Source organism: Ursus americanus, chromosome 12 (assembly GCF_024610735.1).
Source record: "Ursus americanus isolate L20-20 chromosome 12, mUrsAme1.1.p, whole genome shotgun sequence".
Classification (NCBI taxonomy): domain Eukaryota; kingdom Metazoa; phylum Chordata; class Mammalia; order Carnivora; family Ursidae; genus Ursus; species Ursus americanus.
The window spans coordinates 50,963,222-50,983,967 of record NC_142138.1 but is presented as its reverse complement, the minus strand read 5'-3'; the positions used below and the strand labels follow the sequence as shown (position 1 = coordinate 50,983,967).

The 20,746-nt window shown below is 39.0% G+C and overlaps 1 protein-coding gene across 2 annotated transcripts; it reads right to left on the bottom strand.

Annotated features, from left to right (window-relative positions):
• Positions 1–720: 720 nt before the first annotated feature.
• VCAM1 (vascular cell adhesion molecule 1) lies at positions 721–19,728 on the bottom strand. Of its 2 annotated transcripts, XM_045801661.2 has the most exons (9): positions 19,508–19,723; positions 18,704–18,979; positions 16,131–16,451; positions 14,576–14,842; positions 10,923–11,198; positions 8,260–8,580; positions 7,108–7,374; positions 5,146–5,412; positions 721–1,640 (listed from the first exon to the last, which is right to left on the bottom strand). In XM_045801661.2, exons 1-9 carry the CDS (start codon positions 19,596–19,598, stop codon positions 1,480–1,482), a joined length of 2,247 nt encoding a protein of 748 aa, XP_045657617.2. In that variant the 5' UTR covers positions 19,599–19,723; the 3' UTR covers positions 721–1,479. The 2 variants fall into 2 exon arrangements, with proteins under 2 accessions (XP_045657617.2, XP_087722259.1); XM_087866133.1 differs by lacking the exon at positions 5,146–5,412 and having other exon boundaries at positions 19,508–19,728.
• Positions 19,729–20,746: the final 1,018 nt, after the last annotated feature.

Here is a 20,746-nt window from a genome sequence, read left to right as displayed (position 1 = left end):
CGTGTTTGCTACTTCTCTTTAAAAGTGCTCATAAACAAGATCAGGAAGACGAAGTGGAAACCTCTCTGTTCTCTCGGGGAGAAAGAATCACTATTTTTCCCCACATCATTATTGAACTCCTGGAGTAGAGAATCCAGCTCTTCCTGAAGGGATTTTATAAGTGGCCTGGGCTACTTTGATGAGGGCTGGGGCTCAGTGAGGTCTTAGGTCATGAACAGGCAACCTTCTGGAAAATGAAAAAGGTTTACAGATAGCTGTTTATTAATCAGAAGGCCCTGTCTTGGCAGTGATGAAGACAGCTGACCTGACTTCTCTGCAAAGGTGATGAGACAGGCTCTGGTGGGAACAATATGCTCTACTTGTCAGTCTTAGTGGTATGTACACAGGTGTTTATTTGTGGCCCTTTGACATATACACATTCATCTGCATTCACTCTTCTTGTGTTTTCTATTTTTTAAATTTAATTGCGAAAAAATTTAATTGCAGATTCCAAGGACACAAAACAAAATATCTAAATTCAATAGGTTAGTATGGCCTAAAAAATCTGAATTTTTATCAAGTTCTCATAACTTGATTCTGATCAGAGTACTGTGAGGATCGCACTTCAAGTATCTGCTTATTATTTGTATGGGTTTGAACTCTTTACTTTTGGAACTTGGCATTTCAAACACTACAATGAAAAGAGGCAGTTTATAATAAATAAACACACAAGTCTTCCAATTCCAGCTATTATCACTTTACTATACAAAAAAAACCCCTAAACATTTACAAAAGAAAACAAAAAGAAGTTGCATTTTTAGACCACACTGGAAGTTAAAAAAGAGTCCGATAAACAACATCATAACATCTCCGTACCATGTAAGTACCATCCAGAGAAATCCAGTCAACCATTATACCATAGGTTGAAGTGTTTAGTACCTGAAGGTGAAGCCAGTGCCCTCGGGGTTTATCATTTGCCTATAAAAAGATAAACCTTAGCATCTATATAAAACATGGAATTATTGTCAATGAACTTTATAGAAACAAAATTTTGTTAAAGAAAATAAAATATTAAAAAAGATGACATAGGTTAGCTGCCAGTCAATATTAATGTAAAATTTTCTTAAGATGCATTCAGTTATATCAGCTGAGGCAACACTGTTGAATTATTTTCAAGATCTGACCATAGAGTGCTGCTATTCCAAGTGACCTTGCTATGGCATAATTTTATTTTACATATATACAGATCATGTTATTGTATATACACATCAAGGAGCTGCTCCAGTCAGCACATCTCAATGGTAGTGCCTATTTTTCAGGCAGAAAGTTTTCCTTTGGCCTCTTGCTCCCAGCATGGAGCACAGGAAGCCATTTCTTTCCAAGAATTCACTAGATTCAGGGAAGTCAGTACTCTTGGCTGGTTTTTCTCATGGAATGATGAGCAGTATTAAGAATTTGGACGGATAAATAATGTCTCTAGTTGAACATTTCAAACATTAGCTACACTTTGGACTTCTGTGCTTCTACGAGACTGTATGACCCTTTCATGTTGGCTCTTCTAGCAAAGTAAATGATCATTCCAATGGCTGGTATTATTAAGGAAGAAGCACAATAGAGCACGAGAAGTTCAGGAGAAAAATAATCCTTGTTATTTTCTCTTCCTGGAAAACAACAAAGTGGGTGCAATTAATGTCTAGTACAAAAAATTTTTTGGAAATAATAGTTACATGTTTTATTTTAACAGTACAACTAGTTCTCTAAATAGGAGTGAATCAAAGCAGTGGTAAGGGCCAGCAGGACCCAAAATGCATATTTCTCTAAATTACTCAAATAATCAGTTGGCAGTTGCTATGGTCATGATGAGTCTAAAGATGACAGTTGTTGCTTTATGCAAAGTTGGATCCAAAGAGAATCAGATTCAGTTGTAGAATGGAAGCAAGGGCACAACTTTCTAGAGCTCATTTACAAAAGCGAGAATTGGGGAAGAGTACTTGCTTTGGAAGGTATAAAAATCTACTAAAGAACTAGGACTCTGCTGACCATGTATTGAAACGACTAATTAGTTTTCCAAGAAAATCCTTGTAATATCTGAAGTGCAACCTTTCTAGTCAAACACTATACACAACAGTAAGAAGAAGAATTCTTGCTGACAGCTTTTTCAGAGATGTATACAAAATTTTAAATTTTGTATCTTTGAAGAAGGTGTCTTAATATATGTTATTCCTCTTCAGCATTTGTATCTCCTCTTGATAAACTGAAGTTCTTTGGATAGTATATTTTAGTTCGAATGTTGCTTACTCAGAGGCGTTCTCAGACCCACATCTTGCCCAGCTTAAATTAGGAACCCTGATATACTTTCGTAACTCGCTACGCTTTCCCCTCAAAGCTCTTATCACTGCTCGTAATTAAACATTTGCTTGTATGATTATCTATTAGCTTTGGTCTCCTCTTCTAGACTATAAATTACATTAGACCATGTATCAATTTTCTTTTTGGTCCACCACTGAATACCCAGTCCCTGACCCATTGCTTAGAGTAATTGACGCCCAATAAATATTTTTTGAATGGTAATGCATTTCTTTTCTTTCTACATCCTGTCATTTTGTCATTTAGTTGGAAATTGGGTACAGAAGGTAAGAGTTTACAGAACTAAAATTAGTACTCTTTCCAGTCTACTAAAAATCATCTGACAGCTGCAATACTATTTGACATCTTAACCTTATAAGAACATCTGGGGAAGATAACATGGCATTTACTGGCGGCTCAGCTCTATTTATACGTATGTTTGCCCAGCATCATATGACCTCACAAGTATTAAATTTCTTAAAGTAGCATATATGTTTTCTGTCTTCGAAGAAATCTGACTTTGGTGATGACTACATTCCCTCTGGAAGTTTCTGATTACTGGAGATCAACCAAATAGAAAAGGATCATGACAGCCAGATGACAGGAAGTCAAGTTTTTCAAACTTGAAATCAAAAGCACTTAACCCTAAACCCTAAACATAATGATAACTGCCTCATCTTTCTACTTTCCCTTGCTACAGTAGAACTAGTCAAAGCATAAGCGTAATATTTTAATGGATGTCCATTATTATAATTATGGTTAGGCATCAATATTGACAACATGCTGGACAATAGTATTTCTACTCCTATTGTTTTCTTTTCAATTTAATAAATGTTGCCTTTTGCCTTCAGTTTTTCCTTCAGGCATCTGCAGTCAAACACAAATTTGCTGCTGAGTCGGTTACCAGGGCAACCTTCAAACACTATTTTTTATTAGCTGTATTCACACTGAAAATCCTAGACTCCCAACCATTCCTATCATTGGAATACATTCAAGCTAAAACAAAGGGGAAAAAAAAGTAATTTTAAAACTCAGCTAAATAGAAAGGTAAGCTAGTTCAAAATACCAAGGAAAAATGACAAATTTTTGTCTCCATTCATTTGCAGTTACTTTAAACCACAGTTTGGGAGCCTGAATTTCTTAGTTGAGTGCCTAAAATGCTTCGATAGTTCATGTAAGTAATGAATGAAAAAGGGCAAATATGTAAGTTACTCATTTAATAAAGCAATTAGAAAAGACAATGTGTGAGAGAGTTTAAAAAGTAGAAAAGCTTTGATACATCTTTAAAAGAGAATCACTAACTACAAACAGAATTACAAAAATGTTAGAAGTCCAACTTTCTGGGCCTAGGCTTAATTAAAAGTGGACTAGAGGCATCAAAAATGAAAAGAAATAGGATCGAATGAATTTCAGCCTAGTCATAACTGAGATCTCAATCGGTCCAGAATCATCCCCGACTTCATTAGAAGCACTGATTACATACACCCCAGTGTCATTTTTAGTGGCATGATGCAAGGTAAGTGTTGCATTCTTTTTTTTTTTTAAGATTTTATTTATTTATCCGAGAGAGAAAGAGAGAGAGAGAGAAAGAGAGAGAAGCAGACTCCCCGCTGAGCAGGGAGCCCATGCGGGACTCGATCCCAGGATCCTGGGATCATGACCTGAGCCGAAGGCAGAGGCTTAACCAGCTGAACCACCCAGGCACTCCCCATTCTTTGAACACAGTAATTTCACTGGCCAGATCAACTCTTTTCAGGATAATCACTACAAGTGGATGACTAAAAGTTTTATATATAATTGTGGTATTTTCCCCTTTTACATTTCTAGGTGGATGTATTGAAGACAGAAAACATATGGTAAGGTTGCAATGTTGAGAAATTTGGCCAAATGAGTAAAACTTTTACCTGTTTTCTGACCTAAGTTCAAATTTCCTTTACACTGACACGTGGTTGCAAACTCTGATAGCCAAGTGCACAGGCTCCAAGAGTTGCATTTGTTTTCATTCCAAGTGTAGTTTCCAACACACAGTGAGAACTCATTAGCACACAAGGCATGAGGACTGATTAGTAAAGGCTAACATATTCTGCTTACATATTCTGCTTACACCAATAAGTTCAACAGATCCCACTGCGCATTCACAAGAGGGGTTAGGAAGTTAAAGGGCCCCTGGACTTTCTTTGCTGAGCCATTGCTCAACCCACACCCCGCCCCCTGCTCAGAATAGGGGAGGATGGGCAAGGGGCTTGGATTTCTAAGAAGGCAATTTGTAGTCTAGAGGTTCTTTCACGTTGTTCAGCATCAAGATTGCCACTCTTAATTATTATCTTGAAAGGACTCAATCCAGAAAATAGGCAGTTACTTCATGTTCAGAGAATAGCGTTCTCTTGTGGTAGGAGGGAGAAGAGTCTGGGTAGAATCTTTCTTCTTCCTTGTGCCAATCCTACTTCTTTAGTCCTTATAACCTCCAGGGAAAGGTTTTTTTTTTTTTTTTTTTTTTTTCCAGGGAAAGGTTTTGAACGTATGTTTAAATGCTTAGGAAATGCAAGACTTCAGAGACCAATGATGAATTGTCGACTTTGAGAAAAGCAAATGGGAATCCTGTACTCACCAAAGATTCATGTCAACTTCCTGGCTAAACTCCAGGGGATAGGGCAGCTGTGAATGATTATTTTAGGAAACACTGAGAAATAACCACAGTCAACATGGAATTCAGCTCCATTTTGCCAACTTATTCACCTGATCCTGGAAAATCTTTACAATCCACCCAACCTCTGACTATTACAAAAAATAATCAAAAACAAAAACAAAAAACTAACTAACCTTTAACATCGAGGGTTAAACTTCTTAATTGCAAGCCAACCTCATTTTTAGATTCACATTCGTACACTCCCGCATCCTCTAACTGGACCTTGTGGATGGTATATGCACCATCTCTGGACTTTAGCACTGTGTCTCCCGTCTCTGCTTTTTTCTTCAGGATTATCCAAGTTTTTGGAACATTTCCACATGTACAGGAGATAATGACAGTGTCTCCTTCCTTGACACTCTCAGAAGGAAAAGCTATAAGTTGTATGTCTTTCGGAGCAACTGTAAAGAGAATTTAAAAGGCACCTCTGATTGGGTGAAATATAAACCACTTCCATAGTAATTTAATGACAGCAACAATTAGCTGTCAGGGACCTATTTGTGCTTACTGTTTGCATTAGATGTTTATAGGGGCAAGTAAAGAAGTCAAGGATTGACTGGTTTGTTATAAATGATCGTGTTTTTTTTTTTTTTAAAGATTTTATTTATTTATTCGACACAGATAGAGACAGCCAGCGAGAGAGGGAACACAAGCAGGGGGAGTGGGAGAGGAAGAAGCAGGCTCATAGCGGAGGAGCCTGATGTGGGGTTTGATCCCAGAACGCCGGGATCACGCCCTGAGCGGAAGGCAGACGCTTAACCGCTGTGCCACCCAGGCGCCCCGATGATCGTGTTTTTACTAAGAGAAGACGTGTCTATACTTCTCTCATATCCCTTAATCTAATTCTTTATCCAGACTAGCCAAAAGAAAAAAAAATGGTGTTTGATAAACAGCAATAGAATTCAAATGTGAAAAAAAAACAAAAAACATTTCTTTCTGTCACAGTGTTGTGCAAAGTTTTTCTTTGACGTACAGGCTTCTGAGGTTTGAGTTGGATTTTCCTGGATCAAGTTATGCAGAGATGGCTTTCTTACCATTCTTTTTTTTTTTTCTTACTATTCTTAACAACCATAACTATTATTTACTAAGTGGCAGGCACTGGGCTAAGTATTTGATACGCAACATCCCTATTAATACACAGCCCATGGAGGAAGGTATCATACTGCCATTTTGTAAGGGAGATTCCCATGAAGTTCATCTATTCTTGTGACTTGATTTGAGATTCTTTCCCTAAACAGAACTGTGGAACAATGATATCCATCCTAAAGGCTTTCTTTAAGGTTGTGCCCTGTCCCCTTCCAGGGTTGTTGCTTTAAAATACAAATTATAATTAAAATGAGGTAACTAGAAAATCACTAATACCTTAGTGGAAATAATACCGGGGGGTAAGAGAGGATATGACAGGTCCAGTGGAAAAAAAAAAGTAACCTTTTTTAAACCCCAAAGGGGAGGCGTGGTGAGAAATCCAAACAGATCTCTTCATGTTTTTGCCCAAAACTGCCTATGAATTCAACCTGTCAGCTAGGAATTGCTCTGTTCTCAGTATTGGCTCTCTGCCTGGAGAGAGGGGGTCTGGATCTGATAACTGAAGCCATGCTAGTGGTTCTATGGCATCAAGCCGATGAACAGACGCATGAGCACTGCTACTTTTAACCCAACTTTTACAAAAAGGTTACATGCCTTCTTAGGCTTCTAAGCAAATACTAGCATGTACCTTGTGAGAGTACCACTCAGAGTCCAGTTCTGCCAGATATGGTGGCTTTAATCCTAACTAATTTTCAAATACATATATATCTCACCCTATCCCTATTTCAACACCATAATCGTTGCCTCAGAAGTGTAACTGGAGCTCCTGGCACCGTTCCTGCAGTAGCATTCCACTCGAGGTTAAAGAATTTTAGGATAAGAGACGTGGCATGGTTTATGAGGAAGTACCATTCCAGGAGCTTTCCAAGCATAGGAAACATCAGGAGCTCTTCAAAACCCTCGATCTATGTTTTTAGTAAACATTTAAGTTTCACAGAGGACTTTGTTCAAAACCAGCAACAACCAAAGTAATACTAGCCATAATAACTCATCAGTCACATTTTACTTACCTTGGATAATTAACTCTACTTCTTTTCTGCTTATTCCAGCCTGGTTAATCCCTTCACACACATAAATACCCGAATCTTCCATTTTTGTAGACGTTAAGGTGAGAGTTGAATTCTCAGAAAGAGGCTGTAGATGCCCATTATTTAGCTGCCTGCTCCACAGGATTTTCGGAGCTGGAAGGCCATTGCTAGAGCACGTCATATTCACAGCACTACCTTCCTCCAGGATGGAGGAGGGGCTGACCAAGATGGCTGTATCCCTGGGGGCAACTGAAAAGGTAGGGACACTTGTTAGCTTGACCCTTTATACCATCAGTTCCAAAAAGTCTTAATCATGTTGCAAAACTGAGCTATGAATTCAATGCTTTGGAACAGTTTATTAATGTTGATAACTTTACCAAAGGAAGGTTTCTGTCCCCATTTACTTAAGCAGACAGAATGTTGGGAGTAGAATGTGAACACATCATGGATGTTTCCTAATAGAAATAAGTTCTGCAGAAAGTCTCTTACTACCAAAGAATGGATGATCATTGATAGTGTATATTGACATTTATGGTACATTAAACATGACCAAAAATTATCTGAATCCCCTATGAGAAGGTGGAGTTTATTTTTCCACCTCTCTAATCTTGGCTGGCCTGTTGACTCACTTTGACCCATAGAACATAAAAGAAGTAACACTGTAGGACTTCCAAGCTTGAGCCTGCTTTCATTATCACCCCTCCCAAATGCTGCACTCGGTGACTAAACCTACTCCACCTTCCTTCAGGGGGAACAGCACATGGAGAAAGGGAGGTCCAGAAACCCCCAAGAAGGTCCAGACATATGAATGAGTCCATCTGTGACCAGCCATCCCCCACTGACCTGCCAATTGACTGAAAATGCATGGGTGAGTTCATCGGATACCACAGTGAGGAGATGAACTGCCCATCTGACCCCTTCTAGAATTGCCAACTCATCAAATCGTAAGCTAATAAATGATTATTGTTTTAAGTGTTAGGAGTGGTTTGTTATAATAGTTATTTTCAAATTTCTTCCCCAGTGACTTTTTTTTTTCCCACAGAGGTTTTAGCTCTTAACCTCATGTTAACTATTGCCTGACAAACATGGTAAGAAATCCATATTAAATGGTGGCTACATCACACATGTACGTACCGTTAACATAAAGCGCCTGTGTACTCTGCCTTTGTTTGGGTTCAAATTCCATTTCACCAATATGTAACTGAGCTAGACAAACAAGAACTTTTCCAGTATCTTCAGTGGTGGGGATGAAGGTCATTTCCAAACTCTTCGTCTCTAGAGATTTCTTGTCCATGTCCTCCAGAAAGGTTTTACTCTCTATGAGACTCTCCCCCTTAAATAATTCAATCTCCAGCCCGTCAGAAGGATACACGTTAGGAACCTCGCAGCTCACAATGACTGGGTTTCCACTCACAAGGAGGCCACTCATCTCAATCTCTGGATCTCTAGGGAATGCTGCAAATATAATGTAAAAATGATGTTTACATGTGAACGTTCAAAGGAAAAATGGGACTAATCTCTATTAAATGCAAAGGTCTCAAAATGGCAGTTTTAACTCACTTGGGATAGAATGAACACCAATACATAAATAATGACATTAAGTATACATATTTATGACATTAAATATAAGTAATGCTATTAACAAAATTACTGAATACATGAATCAACTGAGAAAGAAATATACTTCCTATTTTTCTCTTCTTAGTGTTGCAATCTTTCTGACAGCCATGGCCTATCTTTTGAATCAGGAACGAGTTTCCACCATCTTATTTAGCAACTGTACATTTTACATGTTTTAACTATTTCCCATGATGCATTGAATATTAACTGTGTTGTTCTCTTAATATGCATTATCTCAGTCTTCAAAACAGCTTGATAAACTAGGTATCATTTAACTTATTTTGCAGGTAGGAAAACTTAGAATTTATTTTATAGTTAGGAAAACTTATAAACCTCATAGAAGCTCAGAGACTCTCATTAGGTATTGTATATATTAACCCACTGAGTTGAGGTCAGAACCCGTATTTCTTTTTTTTTAATATGTTATGTTGGTCACCATAGAGTAAATCATTAGTTTTTGACGTAGTGTTCCATGATTCATTGTTTGCGTGTAACACCCAGTGCTCCATGCAATACATGCCCTCCTTAATACCCATCACTGGGCTAACCCATCCTCCCACCCTCCTCCCCTCTAAAACCCAGAAACTCAGTTTGTTTCTCAGAGTCCATAGTCTCTCATGCAGAACCCATATTTCTCTGAGCTCAGAACCCAGGCTTGGTTTCACAGAGCTGCGAAGCCTCTGGGTATCAAATCAGACCTACAGGGCAGTTCTCAATTTAGACATTTTAATTTCCAATGGCCAGGTTTAGACAGTAAATTTTAAATATTTCTCAGACAGTATGGGTAGTTAACAAAAAACTATGAGATTTAGATTCTAAATAATTATAGTGCGTCTTATGAAAACCAATAAAAATAAGACTAAAATAATTATCAAGAATAAGAGCAACGGTAAAATCTTTTTCTCCTCGAGCAAATGTTGTTAAATTTTCAGATATTTCCATATTGCAGTAAGGCTGTACCGCGGGTTCTCATTTCTGTTGGAAATGTGCCTACGTCAGCAGATCCTGGATTCTGGGGAATATGAGAATACAATAAAATTTACCCTTATTTTGAGAGATTCAAATCCCTTCACAGACGTACTTTTAACTCATGCTGAACAAAATCCTGATGGGTAACACAAGTTTGGGCAGGTTTTCTGGTAGAAAATGTTCTATTTTCTCTTGAATTCTGCTGACTAAAACAAGGCAGAATAACCCTCTCAAAAAGTAATCTGTTTTCAGGTCACTTTGCATATTTTGTCATTCATTCATTATCACAGAGAAATTCCAGCAACGTCAAATTCGTAGAGATCTGAGGTTGTACCTGGTTTTTATCAAGGTCACAGGAACAGTAAGGAAAAGTGCAGCGGCTGTGTGCAGCCTGATCGAGATTAAGATCGAGTGCTAACTCCTGGTTCTGCTTCTCACCTGAGCAGCAGCCACTGGCCATCCCCGAGGGCCAATATAACTACCTGTTTTCATTTTTGGCTTTCTCCTGCTCCCCACTGCCTCATTTTTTCCCCATCCTACCAATCAGCTTTCCAAAGGTGCCTTCAAAACATTAGGCTTGGGCCTCACCCTCTGTTCAAATAGCTGAGCTGTAGGAAGCCCTCTCCAGGCATCTGAATGGGCGTTGACGTCCACTGCTTGCTCGCTACTACTTCTGAACACCCCCTGTACACACAGAGGGGATGGGAAGCAGCGGACATGCAGTATGTTCAAGTGCATAATGACAGAGTATCGACGAGACACAAACTAAGGACTGCGGATGCTGTGTACCTATGTGATATACACTTAAGATTTGGGCCAATTAAGTTGCATCAAAAATTCTGGTTCAAAGATTTAGGAACCATTCACGATGCTAAATTCCCTTTCTTTCTTTCTCTTTTTTTTTTTTTTAAGATTTTATTTATTTATTTGACACAGAGAGAGACAGCCAGCGAGAGAGGGAACACAAGCAGGGGGAGTGGGAGAGGAAGAAGCAGGCTTCCAGCGGAGGAGCCTGATGTGGGGCTCGATCCCAGAACGCCAGGATCACGCCCCTAGCCAAAGGCAGATGCTTAACGACTGAGCCACCCAGGCGCCCCTAAATTCTCTTTCTAAACACATGGATCTTTTTGTGTATCACAGACTTGCATTCTGTTTCTTTCAATAAAATCGAGGGGGGAAAACAGTAAACAATTCTGGAAAACACTTACAGTAGAGGTCCACACTGATTCTCTTTTCCAGTTTCTTACGGCCACAGGTCACAGTGCACAGGTAAGAATGTTCATTCTCAAAACTCACAGGGCTCAGGGTCAGTGTGGACTTGGTCCCTTCAGTCTTCACCTGCCCACTCAGAGGGCTGTCTATCTGGGTTCTCCAAGAGAAAGATGGGGACTCGCAGCCTGTGACACCACAAGTCAACACAACCGAGTCACCAATCTGAGCAATAACCTGGGGTCCGGGGGAGATCTCAACAGTGAATGGTTTCTCTGGAGGAAAAAGAACAAGACATAAAGAAGATAAGATTCTTTTCTACCTTCACCACATTCCAATATATGGTCTTTCCTCCCCCCCCCCCAATCTCTTTTTAGCTAACATCTGTGCCAAGAAGAAATTACTCCTTTCCACCTTGGGACCAGCCGGAAAGACGTTTTTAAAGAATGAACCTACGAGAGTTCATTGACTCATTCATTCAACAGAATGAATGTGGATAAAAACTTGTCAGGACAGAAGCTGGCATCTTTTCATGACAATAATTCAGTCTCTCCTCAGCCGCAATTTGTCAAATCCCTGTAATAGTGGACAACAGCTCAAACAATTTAAGAGGTTCCAGTGTATAAGCATTGTGTAAACCACTTTGCATGTATTAATTATCTCATTTAATTCTCACAACTCAATTCTTCTCTTTCACTTTCTCCTGCTTCTTTCTGTCTTCCTCTTCCTCTTCCTTCTTCTCCCATCACCCTCCTGTCCTCCTTCTCCTTAGGGAAATTTAGGCTCAGAAATGCTAAGTAACTTTATCTAGTTTGCAAGTGGCAAAATTAAGACGTGAAGCCAGGTGGGTCTGATTCGAGATCCCAGCTTTTCAGTTGCTTGAACAACTAAATCAAGTCATCCTCATGTGGAGATAAAGCAAAATCTAAAAGAGGTTGTGAAAAAAAGCTACAAAAATATGTCTTCCGATTAGATGCAATACCCATTATGGACCAGCGCTTAGAGTTTCTGTGCCAACAGTATAAAGTTATACCATTGAAAGCACACAGAATCACACTGAAAGCAAAGTCAAAATCTAAACACGAAAACGACACGCAAGCTACCTCTGAAATTTGTTTGATGCAATACAAAAATACTTTCAATTAATTCAGGGGTTGAAAACTGAGATAGGAGGGCAAACTGCTAAGGTTCAAATATCCAGAGGAGCTCTTTGGCTGCCAGTGCTGTCTCTGCTGGACCCACAGGCTGCTTTGGGATGCTTCCTGGCTGGGGAAAAAGGGAATTTCAAATCTCCACTCCCTGTTCCCTGAAGACAGTGAGAGTGGTTGAGTAATCCTGAAAGGGACAGAGGAGACTCCATAAAAAATCAGTAAAATTGTTCCCCCAAATAGCAGACTGGAGATGGAGGAAAGAAGTCTCAGCATATAAGTAATCCAAACACACCACATTTTGCAGGTTTCTCACCTGCGCCAGGAGGTTATTTTTCTCTTTGGTCTTTCTCACTGTGACATTGTAGTAGCTTCCCAAGAAGATACTTTCCTCAAATTACCTCAATGAATTGATATGCTACTAGACTTTGAAAAAGAGAGATCATTCAGAATAATAACCAGAGTTTCCGAATTCCTTATATGCTAGTGTGGGAATGGGGAACTTGAAAACAGACCCACTTCCTGCCTGAGAAGCTCTCTCATATCATTTTTTTCAATGGGTGCGTCTGTTACCAGGCGAACTCGAGACCCCTGTGGAGTGATTCTTAGGTAACTGAAAGGTCCTTTCAAAGTTCAATTCTCTCTTCAGTACTTAAGGTTGTTAGTATCCTGTGACGCAAAATTCAAAACAGCCCTCTCGAACCCCAGAGTGCATTTCCTTTTCACACTGAAATGGGATCTAGTTTATTATGGGGTGGAGTTATCCAGAATGGGTGATTAGTTTCCCATGATTTTATTAGTTTAATACCTTCCTGGTCTTTTGAGAACGGTAACCTAACACCCAACTGAGTTAATCTACTGATGGCAAGTCTCAATTTTATTGTTTTAACCATCCAAATTTAAACCTTATGTTTTCGTATTCTAAAATTTTGTATTACTCATATTTACAATCTATGCAATGAAGTTTTACTGGGCACCTATTTTGTGGTAAACACCCAAATATTAAAAAACACACTCACAGAGTTCCTGACTTTAAGGAGCTTGCAGTTTAATGAAAAGACATATTCAAATAGATACATTATTTTGGCTCTTACTAAATTATATTAAAATTATCTACTTACATGCCTCTCTTTCCTCCCTACATTACAAGCTCTTTAAGGGCAGTCACCCTTACTCTTTCATGTCTGCCCCCATAGCACCAAGCACAATTCTTGGATTCTTGGACAAGGGCTCTTGATTAATATGTGTTGAACTAAACAGAAGTACACAAACTTCGATAAAGAAGTGTTGAGTGTAGACAAAGGGAGGAATAACCAGTTTTGCCTAACACAATCTGGAATTGGAAGGCTGACATGAGCTTTGTCTTGAAGGATGGCTAAGACTTTGCCAGGTAAAGGAAGGGCACTCCAGGCAGAAGAAGCAACATGGACAGAGTTACAGGGACACCAACGAAGCTACAAAGGTAGTTTCTGACCAGATTATGAAGAGTTTTATTTTAAGAAATGCACATTTTAAATTACATGCAATTAGGATTTGGTTGAAGTCATATATAACGAGCACCTTTTTTGTTTAAGGTATATACTTTGATAGCATTGCGTAGGGTTGATTATCTTGCAGACAGAACGATAGCAGGATAACCATTTGAAGACAATTAGCTATTTAGTTGAAAAGTCAGTGTTTTGATTAAAACGGGTCTGTGTTAGAATCATAGTAAATGCCCCTAGTGAGCGATTTGACTCTAGGCAAAGTATGAACTATGCTGAACATGTTTTTATTTACCTCATAAGATGGTGGTAAAGACTAACAAGACAACATATATGAAGTGGAAAGCAGAATTCCCAGCAAATATGAGGTATATGATTGGGAGGAGCCATTATTCATTTCCGTGAGACAATATGCTCTCATCTGCAAAATGAGTATAAAATACTTACTCTTTAGTTATTTCTTGAAGATTACAGCTAATGGATATAAGTGCCTGGCATATAGCCAGTGGTCAATGAATGCTGTTATTTAAAAACATCTTGCCAGAGACCAAGTCACAGATGATAAACTAAGGCAACGGCAAGAGGGTTGAAAACCTGAACACAAATTCTAAGGATCATTTTGAGGAAGAAATGACAGGTTTGGTGATATGGAATGGGGACATGAATTTGGGAGTAAGCAGCATATAGTGGCTCAAATATTGGGAGTCCAGAGTGAGTAGAGATGAGGACAGATGTGGTAACCTGAGAATATTAATATTCAGGGGGCAGAAGGAAAAGAGAAAGAAAAGGAATGAGGCAGGGAAGGAATGGTGAGATTCAGAAATGCAGAGCCATGTGAGCTCTGGGAGGAAAGACTTCTGAGAAGTAGGAATAAGATGGATATACAATTGTGCTAAAGGACATGACATCAGATGGGTCATTAATAAAACTTAAGGAAGCCTGTTGGCATTGAAGCTGTTTCCCTATGGCACAAACCCCCATTATAGCACCTTTATCATTCTTTTCTCACAGTCTACTTACCTTCAACAATTAATTCCACCTCTGTTCCATCTTTCCCAACCTGATTGACTCCTTCACACACATAAATTCCAGAATCTTCTATCCTCATAGCAATTAAAGTCAGAGTTGCATTCCCAGAAAGGAGCTGTAGATTCCCATTATCTAATTTTTTGCTCCAGAAAATCTGTGGGGCTGGGAGACCATCACTGGAACATGTCATTGTCACAGAACCACCTTCTTGCAGCCTTGTGTAAGGATTCACAAAGATAACTGTGTTCTTGGGTGAGACTGAAAAAGAAGGGCACAAGATTAGTAACTGCTAGGCATTATCTTGATCCAACAAGGATAATATATTTCTCTCACAGACTGTTCATAGGCTTTCACAAATTTGACGAACTTACTCTCAAATTAGTGTAAAATCAATAGTGTGGGGTCATAAAAAGCAATCAATCCAATTTCTGACTAACCTGAGTGAGTTACTTTTTTTGATGTTTGGTGTTTTCAGATGGCCATAGATACTCAGAAATTAAGAAAGACCCTTAGAGTAACGTGGTTCAATCTCCCAGATAAGGTAGAAGTCCTCTTAGTACCCTTGCCAAGTGCTCATTTGAGTTGGCTTCAACACTTCTGGTTGAGGGAATCGCTCCCTTACAAAATAGTCTATTTGATTTGAGGACAGCTCTAATTATTAGAACAATTGAACTGAAACCTTCCTCTTTGTAAACAAATTTCACACAATGGCCACAGTTCAGTCCTCAGCTGTTACAGAATAAATCAAATAAATCCCTTTTTCACATGACTGTCTTTCAAGTACTTAATGATAGCTCTCTTTTCCAAGTTTTGTATTCTCTAGGAAAAATACCCCCTCTCTTGACTATGCTTTTCAAAATATTGATAAAAGCCTTTCCATCTCATTCTCTTTCAGCTAAACATGCTATAGATGGCAATACTCCTTTTAAATGTAGTGTCCCAAGAAAAACACAGCATTTTGGTCTAGAATGGAATACAGTGAGCCCACTCCCACACAATTCTGGGACTACAAGCCTGCCTCAAATTCTCCCCGCCCCCCCATGCCCCGCCCACCCCGCCCAGTGTCAGGGAATGTGGAGGTAATCAAACTTCATCTCCACTCTCCCACCCAATGCACATGTGTATGTGTGAGCACGTGCACATGCAGACGAGCACATGAGCGTGCACACACACGCACACACACACACAGAACAAGTGCTCACCTTGTAAAATCTCTATAACTTAATATTTCAGGGCATATTATAAGAGTTTGCAAAACATGATTAAAAACATCTTCTCATTTGAGCCCACTTCCTACTACCTACTACTATTATAACTCCCCTTTGACAGATTGGGAAATAAGGAAATTAAGTGACCCAAGCTCACACAGTTAATGGAGCCAGAAGTTTTCTCAACCCAAATCCAGTGCTCTTGTCATCGAATTATTCTGTTGACAAATATCATATTCTCGATGAATAAAAGTGGAGTAAAAACTATAAACAAGTGCCTTCCCGACTTCAGCTGTCTAAATTCCCATAAAGACTAGACACATCACACAAGTACTTACTGTAAACTTGAAGTTTTTTTGTAGTCTCCCTTTCTTTGGGCTCAAAGTCAATTTCCTCAATGTTTAATTTCGCTCGGCAAACAAGAGCTTTCCCAATATCCTCTTTGTCAGGAATGAAGGTTGCCTCCAAACTCTTGGTCTCCAGGGACTTCCTGTCCATAGGCTCTAGAAATTCCCTACTCTTTAGGAGATCATTGCCCTTCAGCAAATTTATCTCCAGCCTGTCAAATGGGTAAACATCAGGGACCAAACATGTGACTGTGACTGGCTTCTTAAGTTCTAGGGGGCCACTCAGATGGATCTCTGGGTCCTTAGGGAAAGCTGCAAAGGTCAAGCAAATACACATGAGCGGGCTTTCTGTTCATGTAATACAAGGTCTTTTACTGATTCAATGCAATGCAAACCAAGTCTAATGTTTCTGTTAATACAGTCTTAATTCATTGTTCAAATAGCCTTCTATGGTTTTGGGTGGGTTCACAAATCAGAATCAATCACCTTTTAGAGAGCTTTTCAGCACTGATCCTACATGTACTAAGGGTTGCCTATTATTAGAGTAAAAGAAGGGAGAAGTAATTAATGTTTATTGAATACTTTTATGTGCCTGTCACTGTGCTATTCATCAAATATAAATAATTTTATTGTAACTCTAAGACATAGAGAGCACATTTCACAGATATGAAAACACAGACTTAGCACTTTTACATAACTTGCCAAAGGTCACACAGCTAGTAAATGGCAAGTCCGGGACCTCACTCAGGATTTCTATTATTCCGTACTGCTGCTGAAGATTTACATTGTATCACATTCTCTTATCTTAGGGCAGAGACATGTCCACTTTACAGATAAGGAAACTGAGGCTCAGAATATCATTGCAAAGAACAGTTATTGGGCACCATATGCTAGGAAATGAAGAGAGAGACATTAAATAATTGGTTCCTGAAAAATGATGTCTCTGCCAGGAATTCATCCACCAGGAAGGTCCACCTGTGCAATCTTCAAATTCTGGAAGGGAGATTTGCCTCCTGCAATGCCTAACTCTCTCCAGCACTGAGTAACCAGCACACCACTTGAACCTTCCAGTGCCAAGGGAACAGGAAACGTGTTATTTCGGTCAGCTATTCTTCCTTTGCAAGGGCTACCTTTTCATTACAAACTCTCATGATGGTAACACATTGGCCGGATTCAGGACTCTGTACAATAAGAACACAAAGGGCCCAGCTCTAAAGAATATTACAATCAAATGTGGAATGGAGACAGGATTGCTAAGCATAATGAGAGACAGATATTCTTGAAGAAAAACCTCAGGAAAGATAATTAAAACCAGAAGGGTCTTTATTCCTCTTTTTAAAATCTTCAGCTATTTGATACTTGAGAGCAAAGGCAAAGGAACTGGAAATGCTTTGCTATGTGAAAAAAACAGTATTTTTAATTTTTCCACCCATAATTTCTATCCCTCATATTCTGTAAGAAATGTGCCCATAATCCACATAATTTGCTGTCAGGTAATATAAGAACTTGCTACTTTTCCCTGTATTTACATAAGGGGGCCTTGCAAGGAGCTCAGGAGGTTGCACAGACAAACTGTGCGTGTACAACTGGCATAATTGAAAGCAGCCGGCCAGGCATGGTTTCTCGGGACGCATTAGCAACACATGGGGCTTATTGAAGAATCAATTACGGATGCCAGGCAAAGCTGAGCTCCACCATAGCAGAAGGGAAACAAAATAATTATAAGATAATCAAATGGGGTCTTGATGAAGAGATGGCCATAAAGTATTGCAAGGTTTTTTTGTTTTGTTTTTCTGAAAGAATAGTCATCAGTAACCAAAGGCAAGGTTTTTATTTCAGGTTGGTTCTTAACTCCTCTTGCTAGCTTTATATGCTGGATCAAGAATGGATTGGCATGCTTTTGGTAGAATGGCAAACTAGGGATGTTTATTAACATTCATGAGGCAAATCTAATTCATTACACCAATAACCTTGAGGTTGAGTGGTTGAGCATTAAGGCTTAATGGCACCAAAAACAAAAACAACCCTTCTAAATTCATCTGTACCAAAGTCAAATGACTGAAATGTTTGCAGATCCTTTCTCTATGTCTAAGGGAAAACTCTTGTACAGAAGCCTATTACTAAATTACAGATCTCCTACTTAAGCTGATTTTAAGCATGAAATTGCGTAAGAATAAATAAGTGGAAAATCCCTGAAGAATGGAATTCATAAACCATTTAGGCGTATGACCAAGAAAACATGTAAGGATATAATCAAATAGAAATTTTTGGAAAAGAAGATGTAAAAACTTCAGAGATCTTCATTTTATGGCTAAGAAAAGAAAAGCCCAGAGAGGTTGAGCCTTACACTTGGTCACTATGTGGCAGAGTTAGAAATAAAGGCAAGGTTTGGATTCCTTTTCTAGTGTTAGTGGTCTTCACTTTCTTGGGGCAGTATGTCCTCTAGTCAAGAATCTGGACATGAATATCCTTTAATTTTTTTTCTTTTAAAAATATCCTTTCTAAAAAGAAACTTATTTTAAAGCAAAATTAAGAGAAAATCAAAGATCTTCTGAAGTACTTACAATAAATCTCCACCTGAATTCCTTTTTCCAGTTTCTTAGATGCACAAGTCGCTGTGCACACGTAAGCATGTTCGTTGTTGAAACTAACAGGATCCATGGTCAATGTGGACTTGGTCCCCTCATTTCTCACCTTCCCATTCAGTGGACTGTCTATCTGGGTTCTCCAAGAGAAAGATGGGGACTCACAGCCCGTTGTACTGCAAGTCAGTGAAATGACATCACCAATCTGAGCAACAACTCTGTGTTCGGGGAAGATCTCCATTTTAAAAGCTTGAGCTGTGAAGACAAAAAGAGAAAAGCAAACTTTGTTTAGTATTCTACTCCCTCTGCTCTGTTCTAGTATAATGTCCAACCTACAATCTGGCTGATATCTTTCCTAAATTTTGAACTAACTGCAAGGCAGCCAAAAAGCACTGGAGTCACTGCCAAAGGTATTGGAATCATGGAGAACTCTCAGTCCTGACCTTGATGACCATCTATGAAAATTGTTTTGGTATTTGCAAAGTTTAAGCTCATTATCAAGTACAGGAAACTGAAGAGAGAGACCTCAGTAGAGATAGAATCCAATTATTTATTTGACACCAGAAAAAGATAGCCGAAAAGCATTAATTTAAAGCTCCAACCATGACAATACCATGGTACACAGCTATACTCAATAGCACATTATGTGTTACATTAAATTATTTTCCCACTCCTTAAAAATCCTAGTGCTTTTCTTCACGACCATTGCACAACTGACTAAAGCCAAAATCAGAGCTGAAATGGAATGTGAGCATTTGGAACAGATCAAAGAAAAGAACTTACAAACTGCAAACACCATCCAAAGTACATTTGAGACTCCAAAGATCACGACCATCTTCCTAGGCATTTTTAGTTGCTGCTGTGATGAGAACATAGCGGTCCCCAAACCCTTCTTTCTGTCCCACCTGAAAGTGTCCTGGAAGAGGCTTTAGCCCCTAAAGCCAGGGAGGCTCAGTGAGGAGTGAAATGGAAAGTCTGCTCTTTATAAAGGGTCTTGTTGCAGAAGCACAGAGGCGGAGGGAAATCCCTTCAAGGGGAAACCCGGAGCAGAGCCAGAAAAAAAGTTTCACTGACACCCAGCCAAGTGCAGGATTAACCCCTTCATTTGCTCCCAGTACTGAAACTACTCTCTCTGCCCTGGAAAAATGAAACACTTCCAAGGTGATAAAATTAAAGCTTTTCCTGGTTTTCACTCCAAAAGGATATCTTTACAAGAAAAATACAAGGGAACTCTCATTTCAGAATAAGGGAAAAGCAAGAGAGAGGAGGAGAGAGACAGAGACAGAAAGGGGAAGGGGGGGAGGAAGGGAGGGAGAAAAAGAATAGTAAATTATACTCTGGATTATGAAGTGGCTAAATAACCACTATGTCTTATGAACTGATTTTTCTCCATTAAGGCATATTTGCAAATTCTAAAATAAGGTCTAATTTTTCACTTACAAGTAAAAGGAAAAGGTCCTATCTTATGATGAATTATTTTTTTTTAAAGGAAGACCACATAACTTCCTAGTTTTATTCTTTCTATTCATAAAAATATTAATAAAAATAATTCTTTTGACGACAAACATCAACTTTCTAAAATGATTTCTGGAGTGGAAAGTAAAGGAATGTTACTAAAACAAGAGAATTTTTCCCTTTTGTTTCAGAAAAGTTACCAGTCCTTTGGTTCAGCCGCTTGTTGAACTGGAAGTCTTTCACAGACTTAAATTCATCTGAAGTGGTAAATCTCTTGGACTGGACCACAGACACAGTCAAAACATGAAAAATAATTTGGTTTTGTTATATGGGAGGTGATGATAACCAATCTGATGCTCTTCCTACCCCACCCCATCCTCCCCAGTGAAATTATTTTTTTAAAGCTGTTTTAAAAATGACTGGTTTAGCCTTGCACACACATAGCTCAAGTCTTTGCAAAATGCTTGCTAATCAAAAAGAAACCAGAATAGCCACTTCCTTGTATTATACACGTGCTGGTCTACCTCCTCCATTGGATCATCACTTCCTTTAATGACTGGGACCAGT

What these genes read in the sequence shown, in the direction of transcription:
- VCAM1 (XM_045801661.2), bottom strand. Translation starts at nt 19,598, where the DNA reads ATGTTCTCATCACAGCAGCAACTAAAAATGCCTAGGAAGATGGTCGTG. An exon ending in AAAAAAACTTCAAGTTTACA is followed by an intron (nt 14,843 to 16,130) that starts GTAAGTACTTGT and finishes CTTCTTTTTCAG; the next exon opens with TCTCACCCAAGAACACAGTT. An exon ending in AGTAGAGTTAATTATCCAAG is followed by an intron (nt 5,413 to 7,107) that starts GTAAGTAAAATG and finishes TTCTCTTTACAG; the next exon opens with TTGCTCCGAAAGACATACAA.